Source organism: Microtus oregoni, unplaced genomic scaffold (genome assembly GCF_018167655.1).
Source record: "Microtus oregoni isolate MIOR12 unplaced genomic scaffold, Mior012 000043F_ref0000047, whole genome shotgun sequence".
Lineage (NCBI taxonomy): Eukaryota > Metazoa > Chordata > Mammalia > Rodentia > Cricetidae > Microtus > Microtus oregoni.
This window is the reverse complement of record NW_024543210.1, coordinates 10,744,741-10,770,336: the sequence shown is the minus strand read 5'-3', so window position 1 is coordinate 10,770,336 and position 25,596 is coordinate 10,744,741. Positions and strand designations below refer to the sequence as shown.

Genomic DNA, 25,596 nt, shown 5'->3' with positions numbered 1-25,596 from the left:
TGTCTGTCCCCGTACATGTGCACTAGCAGAGGTATCTTTTTTCAATTATTACCTGCTTTTTCATTTTTTTTGAGACAGTATCTCACCGAATCTGAAGCTCATCAATTCGTTTTGGCTGGCCCACCAGTGTACTTCAGGGATCCATCTACTTGTTACACACACACACACACACACACGCATGTGTGCACACACATGCACACACACACACACACACACACACACACACACACACACACCATGCTCAGCTTTTGCCGTGAGTGCTGGGTGACACCCCAGGACATTTTTAACCTGTCATTTGAGACTGATTTCAAACTTAAGATCTTTCAACGGAAATGGCTCACTGAAACAAGGATGCCCAGGTACCCTTGTGCGTTTTTATCCCAGAAATTGTCAAGTGCTTTCTCCTCCTAAACACACACAGTTTCTCTCAAATCACATAGGTTATCTCTCTGGACCCTTGCCCGGTCGGTGCTATCCTGAGTCTATGTTACAGACTCTGGGAGTGCCAGACAGGCTGCAGAGCTCTCATGACAGCTGTGGGTGTGTCCCTGTGTAAGCTTCTGCAGACACAGCATCTCTAACTGGGTTGCAGGTTGTCACCTACCTCTAAAGGTCCTTGGGAGCTCAAAAAGGCTTAGGAATTAACATCTAGCAACAGCTACCGTCAGTTTTCTCTAATGTGTTACATTTCAAGGGCCTTTCTTTTCTTTGTCTACACTGATTTTCTATTATTTATTTTTATTATCTTAATCATGTGTATGTGTGTGTATCTGTGTGCTGAATATGTGCATATGAGTATAGATGCTCTAACAGAGAGACGATGGGCTTCCTGGAGCTGGAGTTACAGCGCTTGTGAGCTGCCTAATATGGGTGCTGAGACGCAAACTCCGGTCCCCAGCAAGAGCAGCGTGCACTCTTACCTGCTGAGCCATCTCTGCAGCCCCGAGGCTGGCATCTGAGAATGCAGGTTTCCTTTCTGCATCGTTTTTTACCTAAGCCGCAGTGTTTGTCACACTTTCCTCACAGTTGCTGACTCAGTTACTTTCTTGCTGCTTCGAGCAAATTCTCCGACTAAAGCAGCAGAAGAGAAAATGGGGTCTTTCAAACTTAGAGTTCAGGCTGGAAGATGGCTCAGAGGTAAAGAGCACTGGCTGCTCTCTTCCAGAGGACCTGAGTTCAATTCCCAGCAACCACATGGTGACTCACAGTCATCTTTAATGAAATCTGATGCCCTCTTCTGGCTTGCAGGTATATATGCAAACACACCACTCACTGTATAGAGAATAAATAAATTTTAAAAAATATAAACAATAAACTTAGAGTTCAAGGTCCAGTTCTTCTTGGCTGGGAAGTCATGGCAGCAGGAGCTTGAAGCAGCTGGTCACATTGCATTCCACAGTCAAAAAAGAGAGCAATAAATGCTGGCTAGTGCTCAGCTTACGATCTGCAGCCTACAAGGCCCGGGTCTCACCCAAGTAAAGATGATTCACCTCATCTAATATGAGCAGGTCCTATGACTGACTGACCCAGAGGTCCACCTCCCAGGTGATTGTAGATTCTATGGAGTTGACAGCTAATATGATCACAGTTACATGGGGGTGATATTTTCTTAGCTACATCTCAAGTGACTCAGATTCTCTTCAGACTTGACACTGGTCAGTTTCAAGACTTGGCTCCTCCCCCATCCCTCCATTCCCTGCCCCACTGCACTCCCTTCTCTGTTCCCAGAAGCTCATGCTGTCAGGTGTCAGGCTGTAGCCTTATCCACACGCCAACATCCCTGTGCTGAAGGCCTGGGAGCCCTTCGGCCACAGCTATAGCCTGTGTTGAGCTCATCTCTACCCTGTGTTCAGAAGAACCCCACCACACCTGCCCAAGCACTGCTCCTGGACCTCAGGCTCCCCAGACTTCTGACCCCTAGACCTCAGACTAGACCTCTGAGCTCCTAGGCTTCAGGATACCTAGACTGTGGGCCACTTAGGGCCTTCCACCACCTAGCCCTCTACCCACCCTGGGGCCTCGGGCCCTCCTCTCTGAGGAAGAAGCCCACTACCTGCCTCTCCTGCCGTCACCACACAGGGAAGAGAAGCTCATGCCCAGCCTGTAGGTCCCATTTAAATAGAAATACGACAGCTTGACTGTGGGTGGGAACAGTTGAGCCAGCAAGAAGAGGGCTACACTCTGAGTGACAGGAGCCAGACGTAACTGGTCATGCCATCCTTTCCTGAAAGATAGCTGCTGTCACACCAGTCTAGACCTGGCCAGAATGCATCCCTGGAGCCACATCGTGCCAGACTTATCCTGTAATCACTGCGCCAGCTGGTCATCCTGCGCAAGCACCAGCTCTGGGGATGGCAACGAAGCACAATTTTGAGGGTCCTGGGTCAGGCAAGCTGGGAAGTTAAAGAGACAATGACTTTGAATAAACTTGGCATCTGTCATACCTGGGAGCTATGGGGTTTCTGCAGACTTTGTGAAAAATGGCAAGAGCTGTTAGGCTTTTAGATTTATATTCTGTATGTCTGACAAAAAAAAAACCTTTGGTACCTCTGAATCATCAGAGATAGCAAGGGAATCCATTCCTAGAGTGGGAAGAATGACCAAAGCACCCTCAGAGAGGACAGGATGGCAAGAGGGTACCCAATTGAAGATTCTAACCAATATACATGCAAAAGACGGGGGCTGGAGAGATGGCTCAGTGGTTAAGAGCACTGGCTTCTCTTCCAGAGGACCTGGGTTCAATTCCCAGCACCCACATGTCAGCTCACAACTGCCCTCACACAGACATATATGTGAACATGGAATAAAAACAAAATACAAGATAGATAGACAGACGGACAGACAGACTGACTGATAGAGGGATGGATGGATGGATGGATGGATGGATGGATGGATGTAGAAGGCACAGAAAGGGCTTGGAAGGTGCAAGGACTGTCCTCCATGTCTTTAGTAGTGAAGTTGGGTTCGACTCTTTAGAAGCTGCAGTTGGCTTTGACCAAGGACTGGATTCATAGGCCCAGAAGGTGGGATGTAAAGCCAATAGCTTGATAATGAAAACCAACTTCCCTCATCATCTAACTCCTGACAAAGGCCACATGACCCAAGAATCCACTGATGGCTCAGGCAGGGACAGTAGCTGGAGAACTGGCTGGGAAGAGGATTCTTAATGCGGACCTAGGGGCTTATGACATTGCCTGCGTGTGGCGTGTGGAGGGGACCCTGAATTCTACTGACTGAAGTCACCATGTTTGTTGTTGAGACTCATCATGCTGATATGGCTTTCAAATGTCCCAGGCATTGACATCTGGATTGGCAGTCCAAACCCCACCATCTGATGCCACCATGGACCAGGAAGGCATAGAAAGTGGGGTGAGGCTCTGGGTATCCAGGTGTTTGCTGATCTGAACCAGCGGAGGAAGGGTTTACTTCATCTTCCAGCTCCAGCGTCCACTGTTGCAGGGCAGTGATACCAAGGCAGACAGCAACTGAGCCTCACATCCAGGGCCAAGAGCAGAGAGAACCAACGCGAGGATCCCGTGCTCGGCTAGATCTCTCTCCCAGAGACAGTTCTAGGGCCCAGCCCATGAAATGGTGCCACCCACCTTGAAGGTGGGTCTTCCTACATTAGTTGACCCTTCAGACAGTTTCCCCACAGACATACCCAGGGGCCGTCCAGATCCAGATAATTCCTCAGCCATACTCTCTTTCCAGAGAGTCTGTGGGTCTCAACCCCCTTTAGAATGGAATGTCCCTTTCACAGGGGTCGCCTAAACCCATCAGAAAACACAGATATTTATATTACAGACTCATAACAGTAGCAAAATTCATTATGAAGTAGCAATGAAAAATCATTCCATGGTGGGGGAGGGGGATCACCACAACATAGAGAACTGTATTAAAGGGTTGCGGTGTTAGGAAGGGTGAGAACCACTGGTTGTGGCAAGTTGACATTTAAAGCTAACCAGCACAGTCCTTAACCCCGAGCCAGATAAAGCCCTGGCATGCGGAGGCTAGCACTGGTGCCAGAGAGCTGGGCAGGCAGGAGACTCAAGGAATACCCTGCTCTTCTGTGCCTCTGCCTCCAGCTTTAAACAAGTTAACAGAAACACCAACCCCACCGGCTGAAGCCAGCATGGGCTACTGGAGCAAATGAAGTGGGGTGAAGTCCCGAGGTGTCCAGGTGTCTGTTATCTATCTGGACCCGATGCTCCAGTAAAGCGACCCTTTGTTCCCACGTGATGTTAATTTTCCCAGTATTTCACGACAGGACCCAGAAGCCCATGTTTAAGGGCATCAGACCTATTGGTGGGGGTCTTCAGGGATGACTTCCAGGAGAAATGAAGGTATTAGAAGCCACAGTGATGTCTGAGGGCAAAGGTCCAAACAATTTAGTCATGAGCCCCGTGCTGCCCCAGGGCTGGTGCATCAGCTACCTGCTTTCAGGAAAAGCTCACTCAGCAAAACCGGGAGTGAGCTGAGAAAGAGAAGGTGACACACTGCTGAATCCTTCCCACTAGCTCAGCGCTCTGGAGGCCACAGTTACCCCCGTTCTGGCTGGCCCCTGGTTCTCTGTGTGTGCTTCTGTTTCAGCTGTATCAGTATATTGGCACGGTGTCTACAGCCACTTTGGTAACAGAGACTCGGTTGAATAGCTGGGAATGAGAGTGTATGTATGGCCTAGGAAAACAATAATATGCTTACCTGGTGCTGTATGCCACCTTTCTAAGAGATAATGCCCCCAAAAGACTGTACTTAACGTCAGCTTCTCATTTGACGCACACCACACTCCTGAGTAACAGACTGAGTTGATTATTGCCCTCCAGTGTTCACGGAGGTTTGTCGCAGCCTCGGGAGAGGTCTAATCTTGCAGAGCTAGAGTGACTGAGCTAGGGTCTTCCTAATTACCTATCCTAGTCTGCAGGGTACCCAGGTGAGCACTCTTTGGCTTATTTTCCTGAGCAGGTGTTTACTCTTAGCTCGGAGGTGGTGGCCCACGCCTTTAATCCCAGCTCTCAGGAGACAGAGGCAGGCAGATCTCTGCAAGTTCAAAACCAGCCTGGTATACAGAGTGAGTTCAGGACAGGGAGAGAGGGGGGGGGGGGGAGAGAAGAGAAAGAGTTCACTCTCTCTAAAGTCCCCCAGCCCATAAAATGTGCAGAAGGTCTCTGCCACCTCTTGGCAGTGTGATTAGCTCATCGTGTGCCTGCAGATGGTGAACAGATGGAACTGGGAAAGACAGAAGCTAAAACCAGGAACCACAGGCTGACATTGGCAGGGTGTGAGCTCTGATCCATGCAAGCCAGGTGTTCAGATCACAGGGGAATTATTTCACAGTTACACCCATCACCCCAGGGCATAATTCCTGCCACTTGTTGTACAGCTGGAAGAGTCAGCTAGGAGTTGACTGATGTGTTCCACCTATGCTCACAGCTTGTGCTGGTCCTTAAGCAGACATCAGGCCTCAGTGCCCACGTACATGCTCCTTGCCTACACCACACACACACACACACACACACACACACACACACACACACACAGACATCTAGTCCCAACAGTGACCAACACAGCCAAGCACAGGCTCCCAGCTCTGAGCATTGCCCTACCCTTCGCGAGGCTGGACCTGTTGGTGCCCTGGAGGCAGCTGGCACAAGCTGGGGGGAGCTAGCTACGCATCTCCTCCCATCTTCGTGTCTGCAGTTTGAACTTGGTCACTGTGGAAATGGTTACCTTATGGAAATAGGCTAGCCCTGCAGGCCAGTTTCTATTTCTGCCTTTCCCTTGGAAAGTCTGTCGTGAAGCATCTTTCCACCAATGGGGCTCAGTTTGGACCACTGGTAGTGGTGGATCTCAGGCACAGCGGTGCATCTCGGGGGTAGTGATTGATCTCAGGCAGTAATAGATCTTGGTGCAGGAATGAATCTCAAGTATGGTGATGTTCTCAAGGGATGGATCTCAGACACCACCTTGGGCGGGAGTAGATCTCAGCAGTGGATCCCGGGGCAGAAGTGGATCTCAGAGGGTGCTAGATCTTAGACAGGAGTGGCTCTCAGGTAGAGGTGGGTCTTAGGGCTAATGATGGATCTCAGGCATCATGGTGGATCTCAGGCAGAGGTAGCTCTTGGGCACAGGGTTGGATCTCAGTCTTTGCAAATGGGGAAGAATTTTCCCTGAAGAAGCCCACACCACATTAGCGGGGCCTATGATGTGCAATAAGAACTTAATGACCAGCAAGCAGCCAGGGATAACCGTAGGAGAAGAATGAGGAACGAGCAAGAAACCAGAGTTTTGTTGCCCCAGCCCAGAGCTTTCTCAGTTCCTTCTTGACGCCCTGTACTGAGCCACAAACCTCAGGGGGCTGCCCCTAGGAACTGTTAGGGTCCTCGCTGTTGAGCCATGAGAATATGGAAACCTGGCTCTTCCAGGGTGCCCCCCCCCCGTCCCTAATTGGTTCACAGGCACTTGGCACTCACAGCTTTCACCCTCTCCTTGCAGGGAAGCCCTACGGGGCCGACGACTTCCTGCCTGTCCTCATGTACGTCCTGGCCCGCAGCAACCTCACTGAGATGCTCCTCAACGTGGAGTACATGATGGAGCTCATGGACCCCGCCCTGCAGCTGGGGGAGGGTGAGTCAGGGTCACCCCACACCCACCGCCGTCTCAGGCCCGTCACCTGCTCCCAAGCCGGGTGGCCCAACAAGGGCTTCTTCGATAGGGCCGGATTCAGGTTAAGGCTGAGGGACGTGCACGCAGGCCCTGCCTAAATAGCTTGTTGATCAGGAAGACAGAAATTGTCACCATAGTTTGACAAAACTGGGATGGTAGGAAGTTCAGAGACTGGGAGCAGACGATCAGACAGTGCAGTCATGAAGGGCTTCTAGAGAAGGTGGTACCTGGACTGAACATTGGAGGGCGAGTGGGAGCCAGCAGATAAAAAAGAGGAAAAAGCTGGTCATAGTGGTACACACCTTTAATTCCAGTATTCAGACAGCAGTAGTAAGTGGATCTCTGTGGGTTCAAGGCCAACGTGGTCTACATAGTTAAGTTCTAGGCCAGTCAGGCCTACATAGTGAGACCCCGATTCAAAAATAAACAAATGAAAAAGGGGGGGGGGTTGGCATTCTTCCTGGAGGGCACAGCAAAGTTGGTGGTATTAACGAGAGACTAAAGTGGCAGAAGGTGTCATGTGATTAGTAGAAATCAGGTCTTAGATGGAGTGGCCCCTGGGACACTTGTTTATCCAACCCTGGCCAGGACTTCTGTCTGTAGGAGGAAGTTGCTGAGAGGTTAAGGGTTTTCTACTCCCTGGCTGAATGAAGGAGGGGTATGATTTGCTGCCCCATCCCTCAGTTTCCCTTCCCTGTCCTTCTACCCACCACTTCCTCAGGCTAGGACCTCAGCCACCCCTCCCTAAGAATCCCTTGAGATACAGCGGCCCTGCTACAGGCTCTGAGGGACCATGACACATCCTCTGGGCGTCTACCCTTGAAGAATGGAACTAGCCTCCCGGGCACAAGTGTCCCCTCTGGGCTTTGTGGTTCTTGAGAGAGGCTGACCACCTTTGCATGTGTTTGCATCTGCCCACCTCTGGATGCAGAAAGCCTGGCCTAAGTGCTTCATTGAGGTCTTCACAGCTGGGGGACCAGGGAAAGCTGAGAGCTTTGCTGTCATGTGTAGCTTCGGGCTGTGGCTGTGACACCCGGGGCTTGCATTTTTTCCTCTTTAGTTAAGTGTTGCCTGTCATCGGAGAAACTTATTTCCTGGGAAGTCCAGGAATTCAGAAGTAACTGTTTTCAGTCCATCAGTACATCTGTATATCCGTCCACCCTTCCACCCACCATCAGTACATCCGTATATTCGTCCACCCTTCCACCCACCACCATTCATCTGTCCATCCATCCATCCATTCATCCATCTATCCATCTACTCATTTATGCCTTCATTAGTCCGTCTAGCTAACTATCCACCAGTTCATTACCTATCCATCCATCTCTCCATCCTCCATCCATTCACCAACCCATCCATCCACCCATCCATTTATCTATTCACCAGTGCATCCACCCATAAACTTACCTACCCATTCATCAATCCACACGTACATACTTGTCATCTATCTACCCATCCCCCACATATCCACCTATCCATCTACCAAGCCGGCATCATTGAACCACCCATGCCCACCTTGGGGCTGCCATGCAGAGATGGAAGCTTCATGAGAATGAGCAAGCCCCTCGCTCTGCACCCACATTTACGACCCCCATCTCCTCGAGGCTTCCTCTCTGGTTTCCATGCCCCGTGAAAGCACTCAGAGATTGAGGAAGTTGGGCAAGGATCTCTAGCCAGATGAAAGAGTGACACCCACTCTGAGACCACAGCCATGAAAGTCCTGGATACCAGGGGAAGAGGTCCTTTTGGGGCACTGTGCAGGTGTCTGTGCTGGCTCACCCCCTGCCTGTGGAAACACTGTATCTCCTATCTGTTCTCCTGACCCCTCCAGGCTGCAGTATGCTGTGATTTAGCACAGCTCTGGTAGCTGGGTCCTATGGTCTTTGCAGCAGGCATTTGTAGTAGGAGGGATCAGGGGGTTCCTGTGAGAAGCTGGAAGAGCTGGTGGGACCCCCTTCTTATACTCACTCCTTATCCCAACCCCATATCAGAGGAATTGCCTAGCTGGAACAAACCGAGAAGCCAAACCTCTCCTACAAGTGTCTTCATAGACCTTTTAGCTGAAACACCCTCCCCAGGCCTGCTGACAGCTGCCTGTGCACAGTTAATCTCACCAATGGGGATTTCCAATTAGTCCAGGAACCGTCTACAAAATTCACAGTGGTGTCGCCTGCCACCTAGTGCTCTTAGCAGGTACTACATGGTCTACCAAAAATAGCTAGAAGGATGTGTAGGGTTTAACAGGGCAAGAGAGCCCCAAGAGGGCTTGGAGTTCCTCTCTTCTGCCTCTGAGAAAACCAGAAGTCCCCAGAACTATTGTCTGAGCTCATATAACTGTATGACCTAAGCATGGCTGAGCCCAATACCTTACACATTGAGAAGCCAGTGGCTGCTTCAGGGTGCCCCACTCTTCCCTGGGACTCAAAAGCTGAGCTCTCCCTGCCACAGGGGTAGGACCCAGGGCTGTGCCTGCCTAAGGAGTCTGGGAAAGTAAGCATTTTCAGGTCAGGGCCACTTCCTCAGGTAACAGCAAAGTTAGGGTTGGAAGATGGATTGGGGTGGGTCACTGGCAGAATCAGCCTTATGTCCAAAATCATTGTCCTGGCCTTAATAGCCAGAAAGAGCAGTCTGGGGAGCATCGGGAATGTGTCTAGGGCCTGGAAGAAAGCAGGATGAGAGAGGGAGAGGGGTGGTGGGCGGTGTGCTGTGTGATCTTGGACATGTCAGCCTTTCTTTCTGGGATTCAGCTTCTTACCTTTAAAGCAAAAGATCTCCACACAGTTCTCAACTCCTAACAAGCTGATGAGCAGATGAACATCTGCAGAATATCGCCTTTGAACTTAAAATTCTAGCGAGGCAGTGGTGGCCTACACCTTTAATCTCAGCACTCTGAGTTTGAGACCAGCCTGGTCTAAAGAGCAAATTCCAGGACAGTAAAGGCTGCATAGAGAAAGCATGTGGTTTGTACAGCTTGAAATACCTTAAAACCTCAATTAGAGGAAACGTTAGAGATTAAGAATATTTTTAAATAAAAATTTAAATGGGCCAATATTTTGGTGGGTGACTCAGTGGGTAAAGGCAGTTGCTGCCAAGCCTGGGGACCCCGGTTCAATTCCTGCAACTCATGTGGTGGAAGGAGAGAACTGATTTCTGCAAGTGACCCTCTGGCCACCACACGAGTGTGCCCACAAATATATGTACACATGTGTATACAAAATAAAGTTTTAAACATAATAACATTTTTTAAATGGACAGTATCTCACTTTGTAGGTCTGGCTGCCCTTGAACTTGCTAGTAGACCAATTGGTATCCAATTCAAAGATTTACCTGCTTCTGCCTCCTGAGTACTGGGATTATGGATGCCTAGCATCAATAATATTACTATTTTAATCCTTAAAAACTTTATGCAGTGAAAAAATTTCCTGTACATCTTTGAAAATTTTTTATATAATAGATAATATATGCAATAGATAATATAGAAAATATATTCATGGATAATACAATACACATATAATACATGAATATATGCACATACATGGACAATACATAATGCATATACACATATAGATAATATATTCATGGATAATACATAACACATACACATATTTTAAAGCATGTGTATGATACAGTGAGAGAGTTGCCTCCCAGTGCCTTCTTTCCCCACCCGAAGCATCCCTGTCTCTCAGTTTCTTATGCATCCTATGTATTTTAAAACACTTAAAATTTTATTTTAAATTTAAAAACTCATTTTAAAATATTACTTTAAAAATATTGAGTTTGGATTACAGGCTTGGAGGTGTCGCCGGGTTTCTTTGTCCTCTACTCGATATAGTCACACTGAATAAATACCCTCAGCCAGGTGTGGTAAACTATCCCTTTAATCTCAGCACTCAGAAGGCAAAAGCTGAATGATCTCTATGAGATCAATCTAGCCTGGTCCCAACCATGAATTTCAGGCCAGGGCTAAGTAGTAATATATGTTTTATATGTGTTATATTAAATATATATAATATTATGTAATAGTATAAGATTTATATAATCGTTTTGTTTTATATTGTATATAATATGTATTATGTGTAACAATCATATATTAAAATGTGTAATTATTTAATATATAGTTGTTATACATTATATATGTATATAATTATTTAATATATAATTGTTACCCGTTATGTTAATTATATATAAATATATGTTATATATGAAATAAATGTATATTTTCCAAATGATTCTTTCTTGAAATGGGCTAAGGAAAAATGTGAGCTAGTCTGTACTGTAAAGTATCAACTGGTAAGGCTACCCAGTGCACTACAGTTGCGTGAAGCCTCTGGAGCAGGTTGTGGAGTGTGGATGCCCCCTGGTAGCTATATCAGGAGGGGCATGTCGGAAGCTGGGAGCAGCTCCCTCCAAGTGTGTGTGTGTGGCGGGGGGGGGGGGGGGGGGGGGGATCCAGACCTTCCTAGCTCAGTCTGTATCCTTGACCCCTCAGGTTCCTACTACCTGACCACCACCTACGGGGCCCTGGAGCACATCAAGAACTATGACAAGATCACAGTGACTAGGCAACTGAGCGTGGAGGTGCAGGACTCCATCCATCGCTGGGAACGTAGGCGCACGCTCAACAAGGCCAGGGCCTCCCGCTCCTCTGTGCAGGTAATGCTGGGGACCATAGTGACTGGGGCCCCGGACTGTAGAGATGCCACCTGTGCTCTGTGTTTGGCTGCTTTGGCCTGCCAGCCTTACTTACCCTTAGGGTGAGCGGTGGGCCTCCCACAGAGGAATCCAAAGCCCCAGACTGTAAATCTGCCCACAGCTACAGATCCTGGGCAGGCACAGAAATGCCACCAGCAGGTGTTATAACCCAGTGGGCAAAATGGCATGGGAGGAACAGTCATTCCACACACCCCAGGCTGCAACAAATCTAGTCACCCACTTGTCCCTGAACAGCCCAGATCAGCTCCCTGCGACCCAGCATCCGCCCAGGCTGTTTTATCTCTTCTCTATCAGTAGGTTGTCCAATATCTCCAACAGCCCTCCTCTGAGGAACTCCCCTGACAGCCCCCCCAGTACACACACACACACACACACACACACACACACACCAGTCCTCTGCCCTGCACTGCCTGCCATCGCGTCCCCATTACAGCACCCATTGTGCCATGTTGTTAATTCTCTGTATGAAGCTGTCATGTTGGGGAGGACAATGCCCACGGTTCATGTGTCTCAGACATACACAACCCAGAACCTGGGACACAGCAGGGCTGCCATGCATAGAAAATGGAAGGAGTTGGACCAGGCGGCCAGACAACCCTCCAGAACTATTGATGGTTGTGTAGACTACGCATAGAAAATGGAGTCCAGTCCTCTGAGAGGCAGGAGGCCTAAATTCTGGACTCAGCTTTGAACTAAGAGTTGAGCCTATCCATCCATCCTCTTTAGTTTAGCGAAAGAGAACATAAATAAGCCTCTGTCCTAGAAAGTCCTAGGTTAATCATTCAGGGGTAATGGTTACCCAGACTTGCTGTGTGGTCTCGAGCCCCCTCAGAAACTCCATTTCCTAGTCATGTCGGCTAACGGAACGGAATGAGTTCTGACCCCCATCCATGTTCTGAGCTGCCAAACCAGCATCTCTACTCCCTTCTCGAATCAACAGCTTCTTAGAACCAATGGGGAGGGAAAAGAAAGTTCTGGTCTCTGCTTCTGCCACTTCCCATGGTGTAAACACTCCCGGCAATTTTAACTTGCATTGCTGAACTCAGAGTTAGAAGGAGCTGCGTACCATAGACTGCCCCACGTTGGTGTCTATTAGCATGAGCCAGTGCCAACCCAATAGACCCACTCTCACTCCCAATAGACCTCTGTCCCACCTTTCCCCTCTGGAAGGGACAGAAGACTCTGGCACCCTGTAAGTGCACACCTCCCTATAACATGGTCATTGGTGTTTTCATGGTTGTGACTGATATTGCCATTCCATCCACAGTAGGGCAGACACACACACACACCGTTTCACACTGACTTGGGGGCAGTGTGTGGGTCTTGCTACCTTGCAGTTGGGACCGCCCTCCCGTGGGCAAGTACAGAATGAATGATTGGACCGGGAGTGACAAGGGAGGGATGATGGCTGGCCGTTGGGGTGGGAAGAGTGGGGCAGTTGTAACTCCCTTATTGCCATGGTTTAAAATGATTGAATCTGCCAGAAGTGGTGCTTAGCTGGTAAAGGTATTCTCCAGGCAAACTTAACAATGCAAATTCAATCCCTGGAATTCATGTAAAGGTGGAAGGGAGGGAATCACCTCCACAAAGTTGTCTTGGGACTTCACATGGGCATTTGGGGCACACACATACATCATGCATTTACACAATAGCTAAATCCATATTTGAAACATAACTGAATCACCTAGGGTAAGTCCAGTGGGGAGGTGAGACCCAGAGCCCTGCAGGCTCAATGGCAGCATAAGGAGGCACAGATGCCCCAACTCTCAGCTGCTGTTTGAGACCCGCCCCCCCCCCCATGTCCCAGAGAAGGCAAAGACAGGTCCAGTGCCATGCTCCTTTCTGCTGGCCCTAGCTCCCGATGTTGGGATGAGGGTGACCCAGGCTGCAATTGGCCAAGCCTAGTGACCTCAAGCCTCCTCCATTTTGCCTGCAGGACTTCATCTGTGTGTCCTACCTGGAGCCTGAGCAGCAGTCACGGACACTGGCATCACGGGCGGACACAGAAGCCCAGGCATTGTGTGCACAGTGCGCCGAGAAGTTTGAGGTGGCGCAGCCCCAAGACTACCGACTCTTCGTGCTGGTGGATGGACGCTGCTTCCAGCTGGCCGACGAGGCACTGCCACACCGCATCAAGGGCTATCTGCTCCGTAGCGAGCCCAAGCGAGACTTCCACTTTGTGTACCGACCCCTGGACGGTGGCCAGGATGGCTCAAGCCAACCTTATGTAGTGGTGAGGGAGCCCAACTTCCTATGAGATGGCCCACCACTGAGCTGTGGTGGCAGGATCTCCTTAGACTGGGAGGATAGAGGGACAAGGACTGGGCTCTCAGTGGCCACTCCCAAACTCAGTCATCTGAGTGTCTGGCCACACATACTCCCAACATAGGTGCCTGTGTTGGTCACACTGGTTTGCCACCCACTGAGCGTGCCTAAACCAACAGGGCAGAGTTCCAGCCTGAGGCACCATGTTCTTCATTGCACAGTAAGGAAAATAACGACAAAACGAGGCTCAGGAGGAAGAGGCTCTCAAGTCAGCTGCAGCAAACAAGCCCGACCCTGCTCACCCAGCCCCTCAGACCATTCCCTCCACCTTCCTTCCCCAGATCACGTCCCATCCCCTTCTTTAGTCCTAGAGAAGAGCTCACTTTTTCCAGGACTGGCTGATGAAGGGGTTCCTGGCCCCAGCTGCTTGCTCCCTGAGCCTCAGGTTGGAGCTGAGATGTTCCACACCAACCCAAGATCTCAGGAGTTTCTCCACGTGTGTGCTGAAGACAGCCCTCCCAACATCCCTGCCTCAGAGCTTGTCTTCAGCTACCAGACTGCTCAGGCTGCCAGGGCTCCTGAGCCCAACTGGAAGCAGCCAAGTCAGCTCCAGGGAAATGGACAAGTTCAGCCAATGCCATAAGACTGGGGGCGGGGGTGACTGAAGGACCTATCTCCTGATGCAAACACCATGGGTCATTGGTGTTGACAAGATCCACTTGGGGGTTAATAAAAGCCCTTTTGCAAATCCTGAGTCCTCTGAAGGGGCCAAAGTTCTGCTCACCAGTCCAGCATCCTTTGTTCTCGTCGCCCCAGGCTCTAGATGATTCCTAGAACCATCCCTTCTACCCTCCGCTATTACTCTTAGGAATTCTTTTGCCCTCAGCTCTATATGATCCTTCAGAGCCCATCTCCAGGAAGCCTTCCTTGACTCCCAGTGTTAGTCCTGCAAAGACAAATAGCTGGTTAGAACTATCAGCAGCCAAGGACAACCTTTAGCATCCTGAGAGGACTGCTGGGAAAACAGATGTACACCATCATGGCCAGTTTATCTGGTGCTGGCCCAGGGCTAAGTGAGCTACATCCTCGGCCCCAGTGATGCTTTTTACCTTTGCTTTCTCCCCACATCCTCTCTCCCCTCCATCCTCTCTCCCCCATCCTCTCTCCCCCCATCCTCTCTCCCCATCCTCTCTCCTCCATCCTCTCTCCCCCATCCTCTCCCCCCCCGTCCTCTCTCCCCCGTCCTCTCTCCCCCCCCATCCTCTCCCCCATCCTCTCTCCCCCATCCTCTCTCCCCCCATCCTCTCTCCCCGCCATCCTTCCTCCCTGACCCTCTCCCCGCATCTATATGACCTTTTTACAGCTGTTTTTGAGACATGGCCTTGCTATTCTGCCCCCGCTAGCTTTGAACTCCTAGACTCAGCAATCCTCCTGCCTCAGCTTCCCCAGTGACCAGAACTACAGACACACACTGCTACATCTGACTTTTACTCTATTGAGACTTAACTCACATGCCACTTAATTCTCCTGGTTAAAGCAAATAATCTAACCTCCTGAGCATTTGAAAATCTGCATAGAACTCTATGACATTGTACTTTTATGTGTGTGTATGTGTCAGGGGTATGTACAGGTGTATGTAGTGCTGCAGGAGGCCAGAAGGAGGTGTCGGAAGCCCCTGGAGGTTGAGCTCCAGGTAGTTGTAAGTCTTAGGTGTTGGGAACCCAATTCAGGTGCTCTGCAAGTGCAGTTTGAGCTCTTAACTACTGAGCCATCACTCCAGCCCCATAGTATATAACATCTGACACCCTCAAAATATAACTCGCAACAGCCCCTGTTGACCTTACCACTAACATAGTAGATCATAACATTGGTTTAGGGGGGTTGTTTTTCAATGTTTTTTTTTTAATTTTTTATGTGTATGACTGTTTTGCCTGGATGTATGTCTGTGCACCATATGTGTGCCTGGTGCCTGTGGAGGACAGACAAGAACGTTGGGTCCCCTGGAACTAGAGTTACATGCAACTGTGATCCTCCATGTGGGTGCTGGGAAATTGAACCTGGGTCCTCTAAAACAGCCAGTGCTCTTACTAACCAATGGGCCATTTCTCCAGCCCCATAGCCCAGGACTTTATGTTTTGTGTGCTGTATTTGGTGAAAGGGGTGAGGGGGGCAAGAAATCACTCTTCACAGGGAGGTAAGATCAAGTGAAGAGACAGATAAGCTCTGTGTCCTTGTCCCAAGGTCCTGAGTTTGAGCTGACAGCCGGCTGGTTTTGCACCTATGAGGCAACACTATCTTACTCTGTTTACATGTCTCTTTATTGTTGACGGAAGTAGGTGGTGTGTGTGTGTAAATATTTTTTATTTCTCGGTTATATGGGCCATCTGTGTTTTCAAACAGATCTCCAAAAGCAACCTCGCTCCTTCACAGACCCACACAGTTCAAACCCACGGTGTCTGAGGCTTCACTAGGCTCGCATTGCTGAGCCACAAAACAGTCGCTTCCTAACCCTTCCACTATCTCTGATGGGAAACTGAACCAGGCATGAAGGAGCACACCTGTGTCCTGGCTATTTGGGGAAGGGGGCACTGAGACAGGAGGATTCCTGGATTCTAGGCCTGCCTTGCAACATAGTGAGATCCTGTAAGAGGGGCTGAGGGAGCAGGCTTATATCATCAGCAGTCACCCGCAAGCATTCCCTCCTCCATCCCTAGCACCAATAAGCTTCCATGAGGATTTGCCTATTCTGCACATTTCACATCAACAAAGCTATGATACATGGTTTTGGGGTTTTGGGTTTTTCGAAACAGGGTTTCTCTGTAGCTTTGGGGCCTGTCCTAGAACTAGCTCTTGTAGTCGAGGCTGGACTCGAACTCACAGAGATTTTCCTGCCTCTGTCTCCCCAGTGCTGGGATTAAGGGCGTGTGCCACCACCGCCCAGCACTATGGTACATGTTTTTAGCAACTGGCTTCAACTGGCCTAATTCTGTCCCCTGTGGAGATATCACTCCTTTTACTGCAGTACAGTATCCCCTGAATGGATACAGCAGCACTAATTTCACATCTCTAACAAACCCATCTCTAGACCTTGAGTGTGCTGCACCAGAGAAAGAGTATGGGTGGCCTCAGTCCTGGGGAGTTCACCTTCTCCAGGGGCCTGTCGCCCCCCTTTGTACCTGACCATGCCGCTAGAGAGGCATGACGCAGACGGCCCGAGAATGGCTTGCTTGTGATAGTGTTTCCAGGTTAGTCAGGCTGTTTCATCATGGTGAACAACTTAGGGGAGGGAGGACTTACTAATACTTTGCTTCACAGTCTTGGGGTTTGGTGCACGGTTACTTGGGTAGAATATCATGGTGGCAGGAATGCAGTATATGGCAGACAGAGGGGGTTCAAAACCTCTCAGTGGGCAAGAAACTGGGTGAGAGGAAGAACCTTGGGATCAAGCACACCCTTCACAGTGTATCACCAGCGGCCTTCCTCTAGCCAGGCCAGAACTTCCCAAAACAGTGCTGCTAGTGAGGGACCAAACAGCCAGCACTGGAGCCTGCTGGGAACATTCCCCATTCAAACTATAACAGGTAGGGAGACGACGAGGGAGAAGCAAACTTAGAGATGGAAAGGCCCTTGAAGTTGAAGGGGAAGAAGAACTGAACATTCCAGAACAAGAAAAAAGCAAGAGGGCATTGGGGGTGTGTGTGAGTTTACAGAGTGTGGAGCAGTGGAGAACAGAGTGGGGGAGGGGAACAGGACCCACCACATGGGTGAAACACAGACCATGAAACTGTAAGACTTTAAGAAAATCCTGAAGCCATTTTTGACAATTCTGAATCCTCTCGGCCTCTATGCCATAGTGCTTCCCCTCCTCCCCTGGGAACCAAGAACCTAACAGCTACACTCGCACTACTCAGTTCCTGAACAATTACCCATATACGTATGTTTTGGTTCGGTTCCCTGGGAAACGGGGTCAAAATGACCTCTTACCTCATCTGATCTGGCAACAGCTCTGCAGTCAATTATTGGTAATAGCCCTTTCGAATAAGCCAATCAGAATAGTCAAAGAACAACCCCCCTTGCTTCTGTGACCCCTTTAAAAGTAGACTGTACCCGCTATTCGAGGTCTCTCGGCTTCCTGAATGCTGAGGGACCCTGTCAAGACAGAATTAATAAAATCCTCATGCTTTTGCATCGGCTGTGGTGTGTGAGATGGTCTCTGAGGGCGACTCCTTTTCGGTGTTTGGACGCTAGAGTCCAAAAAAACCAGAGGCCAGGAACAAACATCTCACGTCACTTGTTTTTTTAAAACATCCATTATCACAGAATAAAATACAAAAGCAATCAAAAATTATATTTTCTAAAAATAATTCTCCTTAGAGGCTCACACCCCACTCAGTAAAATCACTGTGAAGACAGAAAGTGGTTTCAGCTTCGAATTTCTCAGGAGACTCCTTCAATGGCGACAGAAGCCACAGTGAGTTTGCTCTTGAAAGCTACAGGACAAAAAAAACAACAACGAAAAAAAACCTCCTAAGAAGCAAAAGTTCCTTTCTCCAGAGTGCTTTACTGCCTGAACTAGCTTCTTAGTGGTCAGTGTCTTCAGAAAGAAAGCCCTGGGAGGGGCTGGCAGCATTCCAGGAGCTAGGCTTAGCTGCCTCTGGCTCCACCCCTTCGGTCTCAGGTCGGTACACATTCCAATGGACTGTGTTCACTCTTTACGAAGCCCTGGGAAGGCAGCTGCTCAGTAGTGACCAAGACACACCTTGTCCATGACCATCTTTATCCTGGAAGAGACAGGAAGATGACTTTGGTGAGTTAGGTCAACCCTGAAGAAAGCAAGACATAATTCCATCCTGGGCAGGAGTCATTTAGGACAAAGTCCCTGGTCATCACCACTGGGAACCCAGCCCCTCTGATTCCACTGACAAGGGGCCCCAGAACAAAACTGGGCCATGGACTATTGTCTGTCTTCCTAGGCCCGTGGCATGCTCCAGAGCCATTCAGAATGATGCCCATCTTCCCGGCGCTAAGTGTTGCCTTACCTGTCAATCGGATAAGGCTTTTCACAGAGGTTGGCCAGCACGTACAAATGCCTCAAGGCATACTCATACTGCAAGAGAACAAAGAAGCACATGTGAGCATCTCGGCACGCAGTCAGCTCGCCTGCTTCTGTGTTCAAACACAAAGCCAGTTCCCTCAACCAGGGGTTCTAGGTCTATTTAGGACAATCTACAGGTATTGACAGACTCTCCTGAGAGAGATGCACATATGTAAGGGCCACACACAATCTCAGGGGGCTGGTGGGCCTGTGAAGTGCTGTCAAGTCTCAGGGTAGACTCAACGGCGAGGGCTGATGGTCGGGGGCCTTGCCTTTGATTCTGGGAACCGAGCTGAGGAGAGAAATGGCACACAATCGCCAAAATGGATGGCAAAGCAGGCTCTTCCAGGGCTTGGTCTACAGGCCACAGTTTGCCCCCTTTCTCCAGCAGAATCCAAGCATTCCATTGGAACCCCAGGACTTTCTAGGGGGCAACTAGCTGACTGGCACTACAATTGGCAGAAGCATCGTTCTTCCCTCTCAATGGACCAGGTTGTGCTCCAGCAATAAATCTTAGGAGAAAGAAGCCAATGTCTGGCAAATGTAAGAGTCAGGTGGAGGTAGGGCCACATCATCAAGAGAAACAAGGACCCTTCAAAGTCAACAGAAAAGGGAATTGTCACCTGTGATTCTGGCAGACTGTCTGGGACCTAGACATATAACCGTGAACCTGGGCATCCAGGTTCCTAAGGCCCAGACAGAACCTTCCACAAGCCAATGTACCTGAGTTTAGCTTTCAGATCTCAGCAGCAGGGAGGCCTGAGGACCTGGACTCACCGTGGGGGAGTGCCAGTTAAAGCAGTGTGTGCGGAAGTGGGTCACAGCCTTCTGGTAGCAGTCATGTGCTGTGAGCAAGGCTCTGTCTGACAGAAGTCTCTCAGCAGTATCCCCAAACCCTGCCAGCAGGGAGACAATCTTCTGCACGGACTTCTCAATGACGTGCCTGGCCTAGGAAGAAGAGACAGCATTTTGAAACAGTTCTGGCTTAATGTACTCTCTCTGGGCCCTTCAGTAAGAAGCACATACGAGGAAGTCTCCTGGCACAGCCTTCAACCCACAAAGGATTGAAGCAGGTCGATAAATGTATTTGGGAAAGATGGAAAGTGTGCGTGGTTTCTGTGACACTGCAAAGATCTGTCCTTCTTCGCCTCCTACCACCATGGAAACACTGCTCCCTGGCGCCTGGAGGGAGGGCAGCCATGTCTGGTTTACACCCATCTCCGAAGCACACCACTAGCCTCCTCATTTGATGCGGTGCTTTGCCCGCCCAGGAAACCACAGCTGGTGGCATAGAAGGCACAGGGGCCCCATGTTCCTCCCAGAGGATAGAGTAGCGCTGTGAAGAAGACATTGCTGAACCCAACCCTGACTTCTCCGTCAACGTCTCTGACCCACACAGTGTTTCTCTCCTTCATGGCTGAATGCATCACACACAGTGTGCTGGGCCCACGTGTGGTCCTGGACACAGGGTCCCTTGAGCTCTGTGAGCCCTGTAACGGCTTTCCTATGCTTCAACCCAAACCCCATAGCCGCAGAGTAAACATCAGCACAGTGTCCAGCTGCCTCCCCTCACACTGGGCACAGAAAAGTCTATAAATGGGATACAATGCTATGCTGCACACACACACAAAGTGCTTTTGTTTTTGAAAAGCGGTTCTTTTCAGAAAATATACAAGGGCACAAAATGAGCTTCTTATGGTTATTTCTGAATAAGTTAAATGGGTTTTTATCTTGGCTTTTTAATTCTTTGTTTTGTATAAAAATATAACAGTGCAATAATTACCAGGAAACTGTTGAATCCAGTAAGTAAGTGTGTAGACTTAAAAATAGTTTTCAGATTTACAGCAGACACCAGAGAAATTCTACAATGTACACAATTGCTCAAGCCAACACAAGGAAACTCTGATTTAGTTTCTGTGACTACCCAGAGGATAAAGACAAAATGCCCTTTCAATGGCATTGTTGTTTCGTCTCGTGTAACTGAGGGTGAGCTCTAACCACTAACTCAGTACGGAGCTGAGGAACTCCTGACCTCCCTGCCTCCACCTCCCAAGTGCTAGTATTTAAGACATGGGACATGTTGCCTGAACTATTTAATTCTTCAAGTAGTAACAATAGATATAACAAGTGCCATAGACAAAATCTCCCTAGGATCAATAAATAAAAGTTATTAAGAAACCAAAAATTAGAAAGTAGAAGGGCAGTTATTTCCGCTGTGTTTGACACCACTTAAAAATACATCCTGGCCGGGCAGTGGTGGCGCACACCTTTAATCCCCAGCACTTGGGAGGCAGAGGCAGGCGGATCTCTGTGAGTTCAAGGCCAGCTGGGTCTACAGAGCAAGTTCCTGGACAGCCAAGACTGTTATACAGAGAAACCCTGTCTCAAAAAAATAAAAACAAAAACAAACAAACAAAAAACACATCTAGGCCACTCAAGTTGTTATTTTCACAGCAGTGGGGGGGAGGGGGGGACAAGTTTCCAAAAACAAAAATTAAAGCTAAGCTTTTAAAATATATATGGGGAGTGGGGATGTGGCTCAGCTGGTAGAGGCTTGCCCATATCCATGAAACCCTGGGTTCAGTTCCTAATCCTAAGAACCACATACACTGGGGATGATGGGACTCCGCACTCAGGTGGGAGGAGAATCAGAAGTTGGAAGCCATCCTCTGCTACTTAACAAGCTGGAGACGGACAGCCTGGGACACATGAGACTCTACTTGAAAAAAAATAAAATAAAACAAACACGGATTTTTTTTTTTAATCTGTCCACGTGTTCATCAGAGTGCCATGTTGACTGGGGACAAGTTTTAACACAGAGTGAGTTCGTCGGAACAGACGGGAACAAATGAGAGCTATGATCAAAACGATCCTCCTGCCAATCCCAACAACTTCTGAACATAGCAACAGTTGTGAAAGGACAGACAACAGTTTCAGGAAGTGACCATGAGACAATTTTATAGACTGGATTAAAAACAAAAAGACTAAGTCAAGAAGTAGTAAGATAGAAACATCTAGAAGGGATCACCAAAAGGCCAGAGCATCTTAGAAGGATTCTGAGAAGCTGGACCTCCAATCCTTTCCTTCCTGACACTCAAGAGGCCAAAGTCATCATAAAGAATGAAGACAGCTTACCGCTCTGCTGTTTGCTCTGCTTTCCAAGAGCAAAGAAGCCGCACTCCTTTCTCTATGGGCCAAGTTCTGGGTGCTGGTTGTGTGTATACCAGCGGCCACATGCACGTGCGCGCGCGCGCACACACACACACACACACACACACACACGCACACACACATTCGGTCTCAACTGGCCCAGCCTCTCAGAAGAGTCCCTCTGACCACTACTTACATCCAGAAGCTGCTGGATCTGCCCGATGAGATTCTGGGATTGCTTCAGGTCATTGGTGCGCAGCAGCTTTCTCTTCAGGATGGCCAGGGGCACCTCTGGGCTGGGGGTGAGGTCAAGGCGTGTGACTGGAGGCAGAGAGATGGGGGAGCTGGCTCTGTGTTTCATACCCTGAAACTGCATCACTTTCATGCTAGAGATAGACTGGAGGAAGGGTAGAACACAAACACAAACCGTTTGGTCAGCTAAGCAGCTGTGACAAGCAGGCTAGGCCCACATGGTCAACTCAGGCAGAGACAGACGGGCAGCCACATGTGTGGCTGAAATCCACCACTGAAGAACATCGAAAATACCCAGTGTGCTTTGCAGCAAGGGCTCCTCCATATGCAAAGCCAGCAGCAGATCCACAGTTTTAAAGTTTATTTCAACTTGGGGAATCCTGAGTGCGCTTGCTCATCGCCCCTGCTCCCCTGCCTGCCCCCGCCCCTGCTCCCCTGCCTGCCCCCAGTGACCAGCAGCAAGGAGGTTCCAGCATCTGTCCAGGCTGAAGCTGAAGTCTGGGTCCCATGAGAATGGCAGAGCTAGGGCCACGGGCCAGGCTGACACTGGGCCTCAGACGCTAACAAAATGCATGCAAGCGCCAGTCTGTTAATCTGCTTGCACAGGTCAAGACAGACCTAACCCCAGGGGAATAAATAGCTTAAGCTTTCTCATTATCAAAGCAAGCGACGTTAATGCAACACTCATTCTAAAACTGAAACCAAAATACAAACAGAAAAACAGAAAGTTCTAAAAGATCCACCATTCACAGAGAGACAGACAGACAAGAAATGGACCAAGCTGAACACCAGTACTGAGACTGGGAAGCTGAAAGCAAAGCCACACAGCAGGGCATGGCACCTGAGTCACCTGTCTGGCTTTCACCCTGTCCTGCTCTCTCCCACACCCATCCAAGTGCCAAGCCAGGGCAAAGCAACCTGGCCACACTTGTGTGAATTTTCTTCTGGAATGCCAGGGCTTGCACCTGAAAACAGATCTCAGCTGGCAAGCTCTTAGGCCTGGGGAATGGCACACTGGAAGCTCCATTTTAAGTTTTTTAATTTTCAGCCAAGCTACACATCCAAAGCCTTCTTTCCCAGCCAAGGCTCAAGCCTTCTGCATGCAGCCAGAGAACAGGTCCCCGAGTACTACTATCTGACCATGTTGGTCCCGGCTGGACAGAGTTAGCGGTGGGCTGTGTGAACAGTCTCCAACTTCCAGCCAATGAGAACTAAGGACGGGCAGCTTGACATTCAAAATGCAGGGTTCAGTGGGACAGCCATGAAACAGAATGCACGCTTTCAGTCTCCATCGTCTCTTGCCAGGGGACAGGCCCTTGCTCAGGGCTTCCCCCACACAACCTTGTCTGGTGTCCCGGCTACCCTGGAAGCAAGGTCTCTGACAAATGAGGAAGGACACAGGTCCAGAGCTCACGCTTAACGCCCAGACCTATAAGTGCAAACCGGGCACGTCTGGTTCCTGAGCCCGAGACCCCAGGACAGAGAGGCTCCGTGAGGCAGAGCCATGCTGAGATCATGGCACACCTGAATCCCGTTTCTCTTTATCAAGAGACAAAGTTCTGAATGAATGTGCTTGAGGCGCCAGGATTAGGGAGCGAGGAAGTGAGGCCCCACTCACTTTGTTCCCGTACTGCATGACGTGGCTGGTGTTGGTGTGCGACTTCACCAGGTGGTACTGCTTGTGGAGCGTCTCCTTGGTCAGATCCTCCTGCAGGAAGACAAGCACAGAAGCCCTTGGAGGACCTGCAGCCGGAGGGAGGGCTGCTCCGTGGCGGGCTGAGCGGTCCTGACGAAAGGCCTTACCACGTCCGAGTCTTCCATCCAGTTGACACTGTACCAGTCCCCCAGGTACGTGTTTCTCTTCTCGTCATAGTAGCAGGCGTAAGAGGACTCCCTGGGGTTGGCGGCAGTAGTTGCATAGACTACGGGAGAGTAAAGGGGTATGTGAGATCTGTTTTACTCTGGCCTCGGACCACCCTTGAAACTGGGGTCCCTCCTTTCCGCTGGCGACGTCAAAGCTATACTCAACACAGGGAGAGCATGGCTCTGTCCATTCTGAACAATAGCTCCTCTCAAACATGGAGGGAAGAGAGCCAAGAAGGGTCTCTTATTGCAGCTGTGAGCAAAATCTTGTGTACATGTGTGTGTTCAGAACACAACTTCGGGGAAGATGGCTGACAGGTCTTAACAAACTGGGGAACACAAAGAACATGGGTCCAGTCTGGTTTAGGGAGGATTGACAATTATTTAGAAAACACTAAAATGGGGGCCGGGGGGGTGGGATCAGAGTGCTTACTGAGAAGGGATGAGGCCTGAAAAACAGTTAAACTGAACAAAACAAAAAAGCCAAGCATGGGATTACATGCCTGTAATCCCAGCACTTGGGAGATAGAGGGAAAATCAGGAGTTCAAAGACATCCTCAGTTATACAGCAAGTCTGAGATCAGCCTGGACTATGGGGACTCCGTCTCAAAGCACTCAGCTGGGCAGGACCTTTAAAGTGTCTGCATTTAAGATGTCACTCTTTAACAGGCAGGCAGTCACTGTCCCCATGTTCAAGGACCAAGTCGCCTACCTGCCTGAGATCAGACAGACTGGTCTAGTTTGGGCAGCATTGGGAAGCTTGCATAGAGACTCTTCTTGATACCATTATTTTGGGGGGTTGTTGTTGTTTTTAGAATTGTTTTACTTTTATTTTGTGAGTATGAATGTTTGCCTGTTCATGTAGCTTGAACACTAGGAGGCCAGAAGAGAGCATTGGTTCCCCTGAAAGTGGAGTTGTAGGCGGCTATGCACCTCTGAGGACCCAAACTCAGGTCTTCTACAAAAGCAGCCCATGCTCCTGACCACTAAGCCGAGTCTCCAAGTCCCATAGAATCTTTATTTTCTATCAACACTTACAGAGCAAAAGAAGCCAGATCTGGCCACAAGCATGTCCCCCGTCAGCCTATCAGGCTACCATCAGTGTCTAAGAGGTACAGGGGAAACACTTGGTCTCCAGCAGGCAGTAGCAAAGAACAGCCACCTACCATTGATGTCATCAGGCAGGTGGTTCATCATGGATCCAGACTCACATGCTTCAATGTAGAACACCATCTGCAAGGATCCAGGGCAGGTGAGCGCCCAGTAGGCAGTGCCGGCCACTGGCTGTCACTCTTCCCATCCCTGCCCACAATCCTTTGCTCTGGGATCGGGGAGCCACTGTCGCTGTACAGAAGCGGTTGCCAAAGGCTACAGAAGCCATCTGACAATCACATTTCTTCACTAATGGAGTCGTGACTGAGTCAGCAGAACACAGGAGGACTGGAGCTGCCCAATGCTGAAGACGCTGGTTCTGGTATCTGAGTGCGAGCAGCTCCAGAGAGCCAAGCCACACATCGGCCATCTTTCTGTGTTAAGATCATGTTGACCCCACCCTCTACAGCTTCTACAGAGGACAGAGAGTAAGGTAGTAGGTG

At 49.5% G+C, this 25,596-nt stretch overlaps 2 protein-coding genes across 3 annotated transcripts in view; one reads left to right on the top strand and one right to left on the bottom strand.

Moving 5' to 3' along the window:
* Nucleotides 1–14,748, top strand: part of Rin3 (Ras and Rab interactor 3) — a 108,199-nt gene extending 93,451 nt beyond the window's left edge. The window contains exons 8-10 of one of the 2 annotated variants that reach the window (XM_041633397.1): nt 6,493–6,624; nt 11,153–11,316; nt 13,313–14,748. In XM_041633397.1, coding sequence (XP_041489331.1) covers nt 6,493–6,624; nt 11,153–11,316; nt 13,313–13,633 — 617 coding nt within the window. In that variant the 3' untranslated portion in view covers nt 13,634–14,748. Of the gene's footprint in view, nt 1–6,492; nt 6,625–11,152; nt 11,317–13,312 lie in introns of those variants that run through there. The other variant, XM_041633398.1, reaches the window with a different exon arrangement.
* Nucleotides 14,749–17,923: 3,175 nt separating this feature from the next.
* The window catches only part of Lgmn (legumain), a 33,770-nt gene continuing 26,097 nt past the window's right edge, over nt 17,924–25,596 (bottom strand). The window contains exons 8-14 of the mRNA XM_041633265.1: nt 25,168–25,234; nt 23,942–24,060; nt 23,757–23,846; nt 22,083–22,283; nt 19,514–19,684; nt 18,681–18,748; nt 17,924–18,422 (exon numbers count right to left, since the gene is read on the bottom strand). Of these exons, the coding sequence (XP_041489199.1) occupies nt 18,380–18,422; nt 18,681–18,748; nt 19,514–19,684; nt 22,083–22,283; nt 23,757–23,846; nt 23,942–24,060; nt 25,168–25,234 (759 nt within the window). The 3' untranslated portion in view covers nt 17,924–18,379. The remainder of the gene's footprint in view (nt 18,423–18,680; nt 18,749–19,513; nt 19,685–22,082; nt 22,284–23,756; nt 23,847–23,941; nt 24,061–25,167; nt 25,235–25,596) is intronic.